Source organism: Bombina bombina, chromosome 7 (genome assembly GCF_027579735.1).
Source record: "Bombina bombina isolate aBomBom1 chromosome 7, aBomBom1.pri, whole genome shotgun sequence".
Taxonomy (NCBI): Eukaryota; Metazoa; Chordata; class Amphibia; order Anura; family Bombinatoridae; genus Bombina; species Bombina bombina.
The window spans coordinates 119182573-119199602 of record NC_069505.1 but is presented as its reverse complement, the minus strand read 5'-3'; the positions used below and the strand labels follow the sequence as shown (position 1 = coordinate 119199602).

The 17030-nt window shown below is 39.8% G+C and overlaps 1 protein-coding gene across 5 annotated transcripts in view; it reads right to left on the bottom strand.

Moving 5' to 3' along the window:
• Nucleotides 1-17030, bottom strand: part of FAR1 (fatty acyl-CoA reductase 1) — a 207057-nt gene that overhangs the window by 140775 nt on the left and 49252 nt on the right. For all 5 annotated transcript variants that reach the window (XM_053720266.1, XM_053720265.1, XM_053720268.1 and 2 more), the window contains exon 2: nucleotides 16530-16731. In XM_053720266.1, coding sequence (XP_053576241.1) covers nucleotides 16530-16718 — 189 coding nt within the window. In that variant the 5' untranslated portion in view covers nucleotides 16719-16731. The remainder of the gene's footprint in view (nucleotides 1-16529; nucleotides 16732-17030) is intronic.

Here is a 17030-nt window from a genome sequence, read left to right as displayed (position 1 = left end):
TTGTTCCCCCTTGATGGTTGATGTAAGCCACAGTTGTGATGTTGTCCGACTGAAATCTGATTAACCTCATTGTCGCTAGCTGAGGCCAATCCTGAAGAGCATTGAATATCGCTCTTAGTTCCAGAATGTTTATTGGAAGGAGTGTCTCCTCCTGAGTCCACGATCCCTGAGCCTTCAGGGAGTTCCAGACTGCCCCCCAGCCTAGAAGGCTGGCATCTGTCTTTACAATTGTCCAATCTGGCCTGCGAAAGGTCATACCTTTGGACAGATGGACCAGAGATAGCCACCAGAGAAGAGAATCCCTGGTCTCTTGATCCAGATTTAGTAGAGGGGACAAATCTGTGTAATCCCCATTCCACTGACTGAGCATGCAGAGTTGCAGTGGTCTGAAATGTAGGCGTGCAAATTGTACTATGTCCATTGCCGCTACCATTAAGCCGATTACTTCCATACACTGAGCCACCGAAGGGCGAGAAGTGGAATAAAGAACCCGGCAGGAATTTAGAAGTTTTGATAACCTGGTCTCTGTCAGGTAAATCTTCATTTCTACAGAATCTATCAGAGTTCCTAAGAAGGAAACTCTTGTGAGAGGGGATAGAGAACACTTTTCTTCGTTCACTTTCCACCCATGCAACCTCAGAAATGCCAGAACTATGTCCGTATGAGACTTGGCAAATTGGAAATTTGACGCCTGTATCAGGCTGCCGTCTAAATAAGGGGCCACTGCTATGCCCCACGGTCTTAGAACCGACAGAAGTGACCCCAGAACCTTCGTAAAGATTCTTGGGGCTGTAGCTAATCCAAAGGGAAGAGCTATAAACTGGTAATGCCTGTCTAGGAAGGCAAACCTGAGAAACCGATGATGTTCTTTGTGTATCGGAATGTGAAGATAAGCATCCTTTAAATCCACTGTAGTCATATATTGACCCTCCTGGATCATAGGTAGGATGGTACGATTAGTCTCCATCTTGAATGATGGAACTCTGAGGAATTTGTTAAGGATCTTGAGATCCAAAATTGGTCTGAAGGTTCCCTCTTTTTTGGAAACTACAAACAGATTTGAGTAAAAACCCTGTCCCTGTTCCTCCTTTGGAACTGGATGGATCACTCCCATAACTAGGAGGTCTTGAACACAGTGTAAGAATGCCTCTCTCTTTATCTGGTTTGCAGATAATTGTGAAAGGTGAAATCTCCCTTTTGGAGGGGAAGCTTTGAAGTCCAGAAGATATCCCTGGGATATAATCTCCAACGCCCAGGGATCCTGGACATCTCTTGCCCAAGCCTGGGCGAAGAGCGAAAGTCTGCCCCCTACAAGATCCGTTACTGGATAGGGGGCCGATCCTTCATGCTGTCTTAGAGGCAGCAGCAGGCTTTTTGGCCTGCTTACCTTTGTTCCAGGTCTGGTTAGGTCTCCAGACCGACTTGGACTGAGCAAAAGTTCCCTCTTGTTTTGCATTAGAGGAAGTTGATGCCGCACTCGCCTTGAAGTTTCGAAAGGCACGAAAATTAGTCTGTTTGGCCCTTGATTTGGAACTATCCTGAGGAAGGGCATGACCTTTTCCTCCAGTGATATCAGAAATGATCTCCTTCAAACCAGGCCCGAATAGGATTTGCCCCTTGAAGGGAATGTTAAGCAGCTTAGACTTTGAAGTGACGTCAGCTGACCATGATTTAAGCCATAGCGCCCTGCGCGCCTGTATAGCAAAACCAGAATTCTTAACCGTTAGTTTAGTCAAATGAACAATGGCATCAGAAACAAAAGAATTGGCTAGCTTAAGTGCTCTAAGCTTGTCAAGTATGTCATCCAATGGAGTCTCTACCTGTAAAGCCTTTTCCAGAGACTCAAACCAGAAAGCCGCAGCAGCAGTGACTGGGGCAATGCATGCAAGGGGCTGTAGAATAAAACCTTGTTGAATAAACATTTTCTTAAGGTAACCCTCTAACTTTTTATCCATTGGATCTGAGGAAGCACAACTGTCCTCGACAGGGATAGTAGTACGCTTTGCTAGGGTAGAAACTGCTGCCTCCACCTTAGGGATTGTCTGCCATAAGTCCTGTGTGGTGGCATCTATTGGAAACATTTTCTTAAAAATAGGAGGGGGAGAGAACGGCACACCTGGTCTATCCCATTCCTTAGTAATAATTTCTGTAAACCTTTTAATTATTGGAAAAACATCAGTACACACCGGCACTGCATAGTATTTAATCAATCTACACAATTTCTCTGGCACTTCAATTGTGTCACAGTCATTCAGAGCAGCTAAAACCTCCCTGAGCAATACGCGGAGGTGTTCAAGCTTAAATTTAAATGTAGACATATCAGAATCAGGTTGAATCATCTTCCCTGAGTCAGAAACATCACCCACAGAAAGAAGCTCTCCTTCCTCAGCTTCTGCATATTGTGAGGGAGTATCAGTCATAGCTCTTAAAGCGTCAGTATGCTCTGTATTTCTTCTAACTCCAGAGCTGTCTCGCTTTCCTCTAAACCCAGGTAGTCTGGATAATACCGCTGACAGTGTATTATCCATGACCGCCGCCATGTCTTGTAAAGTAAACGCTATGGGCGCCCTTGATGTACTTGGCGCCATTTGAGCGGGAGTCCCTTGAGCGGGAGTCAAAGGGTCTGACACGTGGGCAAGTTAGTCGGCATAACTTCCCCCTCGTCAGATTCCTCTGGTGATAAATTTTTTAAAGACAGAATATGATCTATTACTTAAAGTGAAATCAGTACATTTGGTACACATTCTAAGAGGGGGTTCCACCATGGCTTCTAAACATAATGAACAAGGAGTTTCCTCTATGTCAAACATGTTTAAACAGACTAGCAATGAGACCAGCAAGCTTGGAAAACACTTTAAAGCAAGTTAACAAGCAAAAAATAAAAACGGTACTGTGCCTTTAAGAAAAATAAAAAAGGTCAGAATTTGAAAAACAGTGAAAAAAAAACAGTAAATCAAACGAAATTTTTACAGTGTGTATAATAAGCTAACAGAGCATTGCACCCACTTGCAAATGGATGATTAACCCCTTAGTTTAAAAAAAACGGATCAAAAAAACGATAGACGTTTAACAGTCACAACAAACTGCCACAGCTTAGCTGTGGCCCTACCTTGCCATACAAATGACTTTGGAAAGCCCCCAAACCCTTTAGAGAGGTCCTATAGCATTCAGGGGACTCCTTCAGGGAAGCTGGATGTCTCAGTCTGCAAAAGTTACTGCGCAATTAAGCGCTAAATTAGGCACCTCCCACTCATGTCTACACAGTGGGAAGCCTAAGAAAACGGTTTCTAGGCAAATTTAAGCCAGCCATGTGGGAAAAAACTAGGCCCCAATAAATTTTATCACCAAAACATATATAAAAACGTTTAAACACTCCCAGCAAACGTTTTATATGACAGGAATTTGAAAAATAATAAGAGTATTAACTCTGACAGTAAGCATGATACCAGTCGCTATTAAATCACTGTAATCAGGCTTACCTTAAATAAATCTGGTATCAGCAGCATTTTCTAGCATTTACATTCCTCTAGAAAAAAACATAATTTATGCTTACCTGATAAATTCCTTTCTTCTGTAGTGTGATCAGTCCACGGGTCATCATTACTTCTGGGATATTACTCCTCCCCAACAGGAAGTGCAAGAGGATTCACCCAGCAGAGCCGCACATAGCTCCTCCCCTCTACGTCACCCCCAGTCATTCGACCAAGGACCAACGAGAAAGGAAAAGCCAAGGGTGAAGTGGTGACTGGAGTATAAATTAAAAAATATTTACCTGCCTTAAAAACAGGGCGGGCCGTGGACTGATCACACTACAGAAGAAAGGAATTTATCAGGTAAGCATAAATTATGTTTTCTTCTGTTAAGTGTGATCAGTCCACGGGTCATCATTACTTCTGGGATACCAATACCAAAGCAAAAGTACACGGATGACGGGAGGGATAGGCAGGCTCTTTATACAGAAGGAACCACTGCCTGAAGAACCTGTCTCCCAAAAATAGCCTCAGATGAAGCAAAAGTGTCAAATTTGTAAAATTTGGAAAAGGTGTGAAGCGAAGACCAAGTTGCAGCCTTGCAAATCTGCTCAACAGAGGCCTCATTCTTGAAGGCCCAAGTGGAAGCCACAGCTCTAGTAGAATGAGCTGTAATTCTTTCAGGAGGCTGCTGTCCAGCAGTCTCATAAGCTAAACGAATTATGCTACGAAGCCAAAAAGAAAGAGAGGTAGCGGAAGCTTTTTGACCTCTCCTCTGCCCAGAGTAAATGACAAACAGAGAAGACGTTTGTCGAAATTCCTTAGTTGCCTGTAAGTAAAATTTTAGAGCACGGACTACATCCAGGTTGTGCAGTAGACGTTCCTTCTTTGAAGAAGGATTTGGGCATAAAGAAGGAACAACAATCTCTTGATTGATATTCCTGTTAGTAACTACCTTAGGTAAGAACCCAGGTTTAGTACGCAGGACTACCTTATCCGAATGAAAAATCAAATAAGGAGAATCACAATGTAAGGCTGATAATTCAGAGACTCTTCGAGCCGAGGAAATAGCCATTAAAAATAGAACTTTCCAAGATAACAACTTTATATCAATGGAATGAAGGGGTTCAAACGGAACGCCCTGTAAAACATTAAGAACAAGGTTTAAACTCCATGGTGGAGCAACAGTTTTAAACACAGGCTTAATTCTGGCCAAAGCCTGACAAAAAGCCTGGACGTCAGGAACTTCTGACAGACGTTTGTGTAACAGAATGGACAGAGCTGAGATCTGTCCCTTTAATGAACTAGCAGATAAACCCTTTTCTAAACCTTCTTGTAGAAAAGACAATATCCTAGGAATCCTAACCTTACTCCAAGAGTAACCTTTGGATTCACACCAATATAGGTATTTACGCCATATCTTATGGTAAATCTTTCTGGTAACAGGTTTCCTAGCCTGTATTAAGGTATCAATAACTGACTCAGAAAATCCACGTCTTGATAAAATCAAGCGTTCAATTTCCAAGCAGTCAGCTTCAGAGAAGTTAGATTTTGATGTTTGAAGGGACCCTGTATCAGAAGGTCCTGTTTCAGAGGTAGAGACCAAGGTGGACAGGATGACATGTCCACCAGGTCTGCATACCAAGTCCTGCGTGGCCACGCAGGTGCTATTAGAATCACTGATGCTCTCTCTTGTTTGATTCTGGCAATCAATCGAGGAAGCAACGGGAAGGGTGGAAACACGTAAGCCATCCTGAAGTCCCAAGGTGCTGTCAGAGCATCTATCAGGACTGCTCCTGGATCCCTGGATCTGGACCCGTAACGAGGAAGCTTGGCGTTCTGTCGAGACGCCATGAGATCTATCTCTGGTTTGCCCCAACGTCGAAGTATTTGGGCAAAGACCTCCGGATGAAGTTCCCACTCCCCCGGATGAAAAGTCTGACGACTTAAGAAATCCGCCTCCCAGTTCTCCACTCCCGGGATGTGGATTGCTGACAGGTGGCAAGAGTGAGACTCTGCCCAGCAAATTATCTTTGATACTTCCATCATAGCTAGGGAGCTTCTTGTCCCTCCCTGATGGTTGATGTAAGCTACAGTCGTGATGTTGTCCGACTGAAACCTGATGAACCCCCGAGTTGTCAACTGGGGCCAAGCCAGGAGGGCATTGAGAACTGCTCTCAATTCCAGAATGTTTATTGGCAGGAGACTCTCCTCCTGACTCCATTGTCCCTGAGCCTTCAGAGAATTCCAGACGGCACCCCAACCTAGAAGGCTGGCGTCTGTTGTTACAATTGTCCAGTCTGGTCTGCTGAATGGCATCCCCCTGGACAGATGTGGCCGAGAAAGCCACCATAGAAGAGAATTTCTGGTCTCTTGATCCAGATTCAGAGAAGGGGATAAGTCTGAGTAATCCCCATTCCACTGACTTAGCATGCACAGTTGCAGTGGTCTGAGGTGTAAGCGTGCAAAGGGTACTATGTCCATTGCCGCTACCATTAAGCCGATTACCTCCATGCATTGAGCCACTGACGGGTGTTGAATGGAATGAAGGGTGCGGCAAGCACTTTGAAGTCTTGTTAGCCTGTCCTCTGTCAGGTAAATCTTCATTTCTACAGAATCTATAAGAGTCCCCAGGAAGGGAACTCTTGTGAGTGGAACGAGTGAACTTTTCTTTTCGTTCACCTTCCATCCATGTGACCTTAGAAATGCCAGCACTAACTCTGTATGAGACTTGGCAGTTTGAAAGCTTGAAGCTTGTATCAGAATGTCGTCTAGGTATGGAGCTACCGATATTCCCCGCGGTCTTAGTACCGCCAGAAGAGCACCCAGAACCTTTGTGAAGATTCTTGGAGCTGTAGCCAATCCGAATGGAAGAGCCACAAACTGGTCATGCCTGTCTAGGAAGGCAAACCTTAGGTACCGATAATGATCTTTGTGAATCGGTATGTGAAGGTAAGCATCTTTTAAATCTACAGTGGTCATGTATTGACCCTCTTGGATCATAGGTAAAATTGTCCGAATAGTCTCCATCTTGAACGATGGAACTCTTAGGAATTTGTTTAGGATCTTTAAGTCCAGGATTGGTCTGAAAGTTCCCTCTTTTTTGGGAACCACAAACAGATTTGAGTAAAACCCCTGTCCCTGTTCCGATCGTGGAACTGGATGGATTACTCCCATTAACAAGAGCTCTTGTACGCAGCGTAGAAACGCCTCTTTCTTTGTCTGGATTGTTGACAATCTTGACAGATGAAATCTCTCTCTTGGAGGAGAGTATTTGAAGTCCAGAAGGTATCCCTGAGATATTATCTCTAGCGCCCAGGGATCCTGAACATCTCTTGCCCAAGCCTGGGCGAAGAGAGAAAGTCTGCCCCCCACTAGATCCGATCCCGGATCGGGGGCCCTCAATTCATGCTGTTTTAGGGGCAGCAGCAGGTTTCCTAGTCTGCTTGCCCTTGTTCCAGGACTGGTTAGGTTTCCAGCCTTGTCTGTAGCGAGCAACAGCTCCTTCCTGTTTTGGTGCAGAGGAAGTTGATGCTGCTCCTGCTTTGAAATTACGAAAGGAACGAAAATTAGACTGTCTAGTCTTGGCTTTGGCTTTGTCCTGAGGCAGGGCATGGCCTTTGCCTCCTGTAATGTCAGCGATAATCTCTTTCAACCCGGGCCCGAATAAGGTCTGCCCTTTGAAAGGTATATTAAGCAATTTAGACTTAGAAGTAACATCAGCTGACCAGGATTTTAGCCACAGCGCCCTGCGTGCCTGAATGGCGAATCCTGAATTCTTCGCCGTAAGTTTAGTAAGATGTACTACGGCCTCCGAAATGAATGAATTAGCTAGTTTAAGGACTCTAAGCCTGTCCGTAATGTCGTCCAGAGTAGCTGAACCAATGTTCTCTTCCAGAGACTCAATCCAGAATGCCGCTGCAGCCGTGATCGGCGCAATGCATGCAAGGGGTTGCAATATAAAACCTTGTTGAACAAACATTTTCTTAAGGTAACCCTCTAACTTTTTATCCATTGGATCTGAAAAAGCACAGCTATCCTCCACCGGGATAGTGGTACGCTTAGCTAAGGTAGAAACTGCTCCCTCCACCTTAGGGACCGTTTGCCATAAGTCCCTTGTGGTGGCGTCTATTGGAAACATTTTTCTAAATATCGGAGGGGGTGAGAACGGCACACCGGGTCTATCCCACTCCTTAGTAACAATTTCAGTAAGTCTCTAAGGTATAGGAAAAACCTCAGTACTCGTCGGTACCGCAAAATATTTATCCAACCTACACATTTTCTCTGGTATTGCAACTGTGTTACAATCATTCAGAGCCGCTAACACCTCCCCTAGTAATACACGGAGGTTTTCCAGTTTAAATTTAAAATTTGAAATATCTGAATCCAGTCTGTTTGGATCAGAACCGTCACCCACAGAATGAAGTTCTCCGTCCTCATGTTCTGCCACCTGTGACGCAGTGTCTGACATGGCCCTAATATTATCAGCGCACTCTGTTCTCACCCCAGAGTGATCACGCTTACCTCTTAGTTCTGGTAATTTAGCCAAAACCTCAGTCATAACAGTAGCCATATCCTGTAATGTGATTTGTAATGGCCGCCCAGATGTACTCGGCGCTACAATATCACGCACCTCCCTCTGAGCGGGAGATGTAGGTACTGACACGTGAGGCGAGTTAGTCGGCATAACTCTCCCCTCGTTTGGTGAAATTTGTTCAATTTGTACAGATTGACTTTTATTTAAAGTAGCATCAATACAGTTAGTACATAAATTTCTATTGGGCTCCACTTTGGCATTGCAACAAATGACACAGGTATCATCCTCTGAATCAGACATGTTTAACACACTAGCAAATAAACTTGCAACTTGGAAATACAATTCAATTAGAATAATATTAAAATGTACTGTGCCTTTAAGAAGCACAGAAGATCTATGACAATTGAAAATTAATAAATTGAAACAGTTATAGCCTCAATCCTTGTAAACAACACAACTTTAGCAAAGGTTTAATCCCATTAGCAAAGATAACAAATTCTGAAAGCAGGAAACAAATTACAGAATAAACGTTTTTTATCTCAGTCAAACTATAATTCTCACAGCTCTGCTGAGAGAAATTACCTCCCTCAAAATAAGTTTTGAAGACCCCTGAGCTCTGTAGAGATGAACCGGATCATGCAGGGAATACAATGAGTTGCTGACTGAAATATTTGATGCATAGAAAAAGCGCCAAAAAACGGCCCCTCCCCCTCACACACAGCAGTGAGGGAGAACAGAAACTGTCAGAAAAACAGATTAAGCAACTGCCAAGTGGAAAAATAGTGCCCAAACATTTATTCACACAGTACCTCAGCAAATGAAAACGATTTTACATTCCAGCAAAAACGTTAAACATAATCTCTAGTTATTAAACAGCTTTATGTATTTCTTACAGTGTAATTCTAGTGAAGTACCATTCCCCAGAATACTGAAGTGTAAAGTATACATACATGACATTATATCGGTATGGCAGGATTTTCTCATCAATTCCATTGTCAGAAAATAAAAACTGCTACATACCTCTATGCAGATTCATCTGCCCGCTGTCCCCTGATCTGATGTTTACCTCACTCCTCAGATGGCCGAGAACAGCAATATGATCTTAACTACTCCGGCTAAAATCATAGCAAAACTCTGGTAGATTCTTCTTCAAACTCTGCCAGAGAGGTAATAACACACTCCGGTGCTATTTTAAAATAACAAACTTTTGATTGAAGATATAAAACTAAGTATAATCACCATAGTCCTCTCACACATCCTATCTAGTCGTTGGGTGCAAGAGAATGACTGGGGGTGACGTAGAGGGGAGGAGCTATGTGCGGCTCTGCTGGGTGAATCCTCTTGCACTTCCTGTTGGGGAGGAGTAATATCCCAGAAGTAATGATGACCCGTGGACTGATCACACTTAACAGAAGAAATTTAAACTGCACATACCTCATAGCAGGATAACCTGCATGCCATTCCCCAGCTGAAGTTACCTCTCTCTTCAGTTATGTGTGAGAACAGCAATGGATCTTAGTTACAATCTGCTAAGATCATTAGAGACCACAGGCAGATTCTTCTTCTATTTTCTGCCTGGGACTAAAATAGTACAACTCCGGTACCATTTAAAAAATAAACTCTTGATTTGAAGAAAAAACAACTACATTTCACCACATCTCTCTTACTGCTTCCATGCTTGTCGAGAGTTGCAAGAGAATGACTGGAGGTGGCAGTTAGGGGAGGAGCTATATAGACAGCTCTGCTGTGGGTGATCCTCTTGCAACTTCCTGTTGGGAAGGAGAATATCCCACAAGTAATGGATGATCCGTGGACTGGATACACCTTACAAGAGAAATTATATATATATATATATATATATATATATATATATATATATATATATATATATATGTGTGGGGGGGTGAGGGTGTGTTTGTGTGTGTATACATACATATATACACAAACACACACACACATATATACATACACACACACACACACACACACATACAATTTTTTTTCTTCAGTTCACACCAATGTAATTACTTACTACTACAAAGTACACAAGGACAAACACACACCTGACCCTTGCCTTTAAATTGAAAATAGATTATTAGTCTGGGCACTTTGAAGAATCCAAAGCAGAGTTATTTATCTCTTGAAAAATGTAACTGATAAAAATAACCTGCAAGCCTTCATTGGCACAAGCTGCAGATACCAATGTAGGTCAAGTCACAGAGATGCATTTTCTTAGAATGGCTATGGTGAGAAAAAAAACCTCTTGTTTTATATCAGACAGAATAAAATAATTCAAGGACCTCTGGCTAAGGAAACGCATCAGCTCAGCATTTTGTCTCTTGGTTTAAAGTTCCATTAAATTGTAGTTCTAAAGTACCTTAGAATACACATTACTCCTTCAAGCTTGTGAATAACTGCATAAAACATTCATATACTTTCACAATCAGGAGTTCTACGATTTATGTTAGGAAGCTTTTTAGCCCACCCAAGGAGGAAGCAGTTTCAGTGTGATGGACACTTGTGTTAAAGGGGCAGTCTACAATAGAACTTTTATTGTTTTAAAAAAGGTAGAAAATCCTTTTATTACTCATTCCTCAGTTTTGCATAACTAAAAGCAGTTATATTAATGCACTTTTTACCTCTGTTATTACCTTTTATCTAAGCCTCTTCTGACAGCCCCCTGATCATATTACTTTTTATTTATTATCTATTGGCTTGTATTTAGTACTGTGCTAAATCTTAAAAAAACTCATCAAGCATGAACACAATGTTATCTTGTCAGGGTACCTGTGAATAGCATTAAATAAACTACATATGTATCAAATAAATTTTGATATTTCAGGTAAGCTAATGTCTCCCTCGACATGAGTTGTGTGGGCTGTAGTCACAGTCACAACAGACCAACCCCCTTCTGAACAAAGGATTTAGACCTTTGTATAGATAAGTCCGATGGGCCACTTCAAAGTAAATATTAGCATTATGGAGCCCTCAGATGTGTATTCCCATATATAGGTTTCCTGCCCAAGAAGGGTAATAAACTTACAGGCCCGCTGTAAGGAACAGTATCATCTAAGTGTTAAGTACCCCTGCTGAGTTGAATCCACGAATTCCAGACGTCACATCACTATGAAATAGTGAAGAAAGTCTTTTAAAACATTTTAATCCTATGAGTGCTGAAAACATAAGAATGCAAATCTTGAAATAAAAGGGGAAAATAGAGCTTCATATAAAATGAATTATGTAATTTTCAAATGTTTCCTTGATACTCAGACCGTCCAAGTAAATTGTATAAAATGTGTATTTGTGGATCTAAGAAAAAATGCCTAACAGTAGCATATTCAATGAATATTTTCTGAATTTAATAAGTAGCTATATAATCAATCTAAAATGTTTTACTGTGTCAAAATAACATTATTTCTTTAATTTCAGACCTGTGAGAAACCAGTGTTGTCCCATGAAGTATATCATATCTGTGTTTTCATGCATTCAAAACAATGTTATATAAGAAAATGAATTGATATATTAATAATGCATACTGAAAACATTAGCATCCTTTTAAGTTCCTCATAAAAATGCAACTTTAAAAGCCTCTAATAAGTGCATATGTAATTGGTGCTGTAAATTATATCATATGTTTTTATACACTCAGCAAGAGGTGTACTAAATGTAGAATGTGCTGTATTTGTATTAATATGGGATAATAATCAAATGCAAGGTTAAAAGGCATCTTCTAAAGTATTATGAGAAATATCTTGTTTAATATTAAAATAGCACTTTATAGTCACATGTGCATCACATTGTTTGCTGATACAAGAAATTATAGTATATTGAATAAACATTTTAAGGTGAGATATTAAGCTGTAGCAGTATTGATGATGAAACTGCATATCTGGTTGTCTGCCGCACCCTATAGGACTAAAACTGGTATGACAGCCAAACAAATTGACTGTTGGAGGCTATACACTTCCCAAATAGCCTATGAGATGTTTACATCCCCATAGCCAATCAGGGACAAGCTCCGTTAAGGGCCTATAAAAGAGACAAGCTCCAAGGGCTTATCAAAATCTTCTGGAAATGATTAAAGAAAAGAAGGAGGGATTCTTTATGTTGAATAAGAACCCACACACAGACTAAGACAATGAGACAGACTCAAAGAAGCATAACTTTTGGAGAGAAAAATAAACAGGTTTTGTGCCAAGTATATTCGCTGCCATTTTGGGACACTTTCTTGGACAAAGGAAGATAATTTTGAGGCCTGTACTTTTGCGCATAGTGGATAAATCCTTCTTAGATGACCCACAAGAAGAAACTGAACAATCATTTGGTTATTTGGTTAAGTATATGCGGCTGCTAAATATATATATTTTTTTTTATTTAAAATCAAAAAGGTATTCTAAAACAATAGTTATATCATAGTTATGATTTAAAAGGAAAATGTATTATATTTAATATTAATTAGACCAAGGGTAATAAGTATACTGGTATTAAATATTAATGTTTAGGAAGAATTTTGTATTTTAATATCATAAACCAAATATATATATATATATATATATATATATATATATATATATATATATATATATATATATATATATATATATATATATATATAATCCCCTTGAGAGAAAAAAAGGCGCTCACTGGGCTTCAGTACAATATCCAAAAGTTTTAATTCATCTTGAAAAACATCTCGTAACAAACATAACGTTTCGGTGTTATTTCAACACCTTTGTTAAATGTCAAGTTTACAGAATAAACATATCCCCATAGAAATTCTTAACACTGCATCACAAATACCCACCTTATATACATTTTAAAAAAAGCCTGGTTCGCCACATCGCATCGACTCTCGACGACGTCATCACACTATTGGGTGAGGCGTCATCACGATTCGATTGGCTAAGGGTTACCATAATAACCACCCAAAACGGAGCTTGTAAATCTAGTCCGCGATCAAATAAAAAAAATTGTTCACTTTTTCACAATTTTTTTTTACAAACTTTAGGTTTCTCACTGAAATTATTTACCAACAGCTTGTGCAATTATGGCATACATGGTTGTAAATTTTTCTCTGGAATCCCCTTTGTTCAGAAATACCAGACATATATGACTTTGGCGTTGCTTTTTAGTAATTAGAAGGCCGCCAAATGCCATTGCGCACCACATGTGTATTATGCCCAGCAGTGAAGGGGTTAATTAGGGAGCATGTAGGGAGCTTTTTGGGGTAATTTTAGCTTTAGTGTAGTAGACAACCCAAAGTATTGATCTAGGCCCATTTTGGTATATTTCATACCACCATTTCACCACCAAATGCGATAAAATAAAAAAGTTATTTTTTTCCAAATTTTAGGTTTCTCACTGAAATCATTTACAAACAGCTTGTGTAATTATGGCACAAATGGTTGTAAATGCTTCTCTGGGATCCCCTTTGTTCAGAAATAGCAGACATATATGGCTTTGGCGTTGCTTTTTGGTATTTAGAAGGCCGCTAAATGCCGCTGCGCATCACACGTGTATTATGGCTAGCAGTGAAGGGGTTAATTAGGTAGCTTGTAGGGTTAATTTTAGCTTTAGTGTAGAGATCAGCCTCCCACCTGACATCACCCACCTGATCCCTCCCAAACAGCTCTCTTACCTCCCCCACCCCACAATTGTCCCCGCCATCTTAAGTACTGGCAGAAAGTCTGCCAGTACTAAAATAAAAGGCATCCTTTTTTCTCTCTTTTTTCCTTTGCATATTTACATATGCTGCTGTGTAGGATCCCCCTTAGCCCCCAACCTCCCTGCCCCCCCCCCCAAACAGCTCTCTAACCTCCCCCTCTACCTTCTTGGCAGCCATCTTGGGTACTGGCAGCTGTTTGCCAGTACCCAGTTTACAATATAATGTATCTTTGTTATTTTTTTTTTATTTTTTTCTGTAGTGTAGCTTTCCCCTTCCCCACAGACCAACCCTCACAGATCCCTTAGATTACTTTTTGGGGCATTCCCTCCCCCCCTTTCTGTAATTTAGCGGTTCCCACCTGCTCCCTCCCTGTGCACGCGCCGGCCCGCCGCCCCCCGTGCGTGTCCGTGTGCGCCCCTGATCCCGCCCCCCTCTTAGGCTCAGAAACCATCGATGGCCGTCCACCCGCCTCCCACTGCAGCTCCCACCCACCAACGAATGCGGCCATCGATGTCCAGTGTAGAGAGGGCCACAGAGTGGCTCTCTCTGCACCGGAGGGGTAAAAATTGTTATTGCAGGATGCCTCGATATCGAGGCATCCTGCAATAACCGGAAAGCAGCTGGAAGCGATCAGGATCGCTTCCAGCTGCTTTCCAAACCGAGGACGTATGCCATACGTCCTCAGGCGTTAACTGTATTTTTTATGGCGTACGTCCTCGGTCATTAAGGGGTTAAACGATGACAGGTGTGTACTGACTCCTATTTAACATGATTTTGAATGTGATTGCTTAATTCTGAACACAGCTACATCCCCAGTTATAAAAGGGTGTTCACACTTATGCAACCATATTTTATTTTTATTTTTTTATTTCCCTTTACCTAAAAGATTTCAGTTTGTTTTTCAATTGAGTTGTACAGTTTATTAGTCACATTAAAGGTGTAAAAAGTTCTGAAATGATTTATCTTTGTCTCATTTTTTTACATCACAGAAACCTGACCTTTTATATCGTGTGTGTGTGTGTGTGTGTGTGTGTGTGTGTGTGTGTGTGTGTGTATATATATATATATATTATTTTTTTAGAACTTGCCTTATTGTAGCTAAATAAGAGGTAAATTCAGGTCAGACATATTGGCAGGCATATAAATTGGCTGTTTGCATAAATAATATATACAACCTCTGGTGTTTTTAATCAGAGTTATATAGAATCATTTGTGGGCTAAGTAGCTTAATTATACTTGTCAGTAAGATTTTTGTGAAGTATCTTGTTATACTGTTTAACTAAACACGGTTAAGCTAACGGTACATACTCTGGTATTTTAATGCGATTTATTGTAAGTAACGTTAATTTTAGAGATATATTTTTATGATCTGTGGTATACAATATTATAATGGAATAAATGTGTATAATTGATTAATAAGCTAGTCTCTACTTAATATATTTCAATGTGTTTATAAATTTAACTAATCTCAAGAATTTAGGAATAAAAATTAATTTAATTTGTTTCGTATATACATTTTAATTGGAGGTTATTTTAAAGAATAATAATAAATAAATTATATTTATAACCTGGTATATACAGACATATTATATAGCCCACATGAACTAGCAGTCTCCTGTTGTGAAAAGCAAATAAAGCATGTGATAAGAGGCTGTCTTGTAGTGGGTTTAGAAACAGGCACAAATTCAGAGGTTTAAATATTATTAAGTATATTAATATAACAATGATGGTCGTGCAAAGCTGGGGAATGGGTAGTAAAGGTATTATCAATCTTTTTAAACAATAACAATTTTAGTTTAGACTTTCCCTTTAAAAGGGGCTGTAAACAAACTTTTCTAATCCACACAAAAGTGCACTATTCAAACACTTCATAATTCTAATATAGAGACACAGATAAAGACATATAGGCAAGCAGTCAAAATCCTTTAAATGACCACTAACGATACATAAAGGGAATCCCGTTTATTAGAAAGGCTTCATTATCTAAGACCGTTGTTTGGTTGAAACTAAAAACAAATACTGCAGTTTCCCAATATTGTTTTACAACAAAGACAATAAAACTGTGCAGGTGTTCTAGCAGTAACAAACTATGTAAACACTTGTATAACAGAGGTCTTAAAAAGAGTTTGTAAAGAAAATACATATACAACCTCTGTTTTATCTTTTTTGCATCAATTGAACAGAGACTGTCATTTTAGAGAGAATTATGCAATAGTACAAAACACAATGTCTCAATTCAAAATGGCAAACAGAGCAAGTATTATAGCCGAGATATCCCCAATTAAAATGTTGCAAGGATAGGATTACCGCATTTGCTATCAGAGAAGGTTCTGACATACTACCCATATCCTGAAACATTATTATTTTATTAATTTCAACGTTTCCACAGTATCTTAATTTAATTGTTTTTTGTAATGTTCAGATTAAGACATCTCAATAGTAAAATCATTAAAAAGACATTCTAATAAAAAAAAAATTGCACATAATTCTTTGCAATGTTGAACCCAATTGGCTCACCAACTGAGCATAACACGGGCCGGTAAGCCAATCAGGAGTGGCAGCTGAACAACTCAATCATCAGTACTGTTATGCTCAAGAGCTGAAATTCTTCCAATCATGACTTTACCTGTGTTTTAATCCTTTTGCACACACATTTATATATATATATATATATATATATATATATATATATATATATATATATATATATATATATATATATATATATATATATGTATATATATATATATATATATACACATATATACATATATACACACACACATATACACATCAAGTTTTAAGAAACATTGTTACATTTTAGGGCAATGATTTGGGTTTGATCTATCCAGCCTACCTTACAACTTATCATTTCTGCTACTCTTTCTTGCGGCTTCTGGTCAGCTTTGGGCCTAACCAGGACGTATACGGCATTTACATTTGGGCAAGACCTTAGGAGCTTCTCCAGCAGAACCTTTCCCATAAAGCCAGTTGCTCCTGTAATGAGGACATTTTTCCCTCTATAGAAATCTGGAATGGATATCATCTTGTTCCTGGTTCTAAACAGAAAGGGGGGGGGAGAAAAAAAAAAAAAAAAAAAAAAAAAGGTAAAAATCACAAAACAGGATTATAAAAATTTATGTATTTATCATGACTACAGCAGAACAGGACATAGGGCTGGATAAACCCCTTTTACTCCAATTGCCTATTTTTTTTTCTCCATTTTTTTTATTTTAATTAGTACTTTCTGTGTGTGCATATGTATGTGCGCGTGCATATGTATGTGTGTGTGTGTGAGTGCGTGCGAGTGTGTGTGTGCGTGCATATGTATGTGTGTGTGTGAGTGCGTGCATATGTA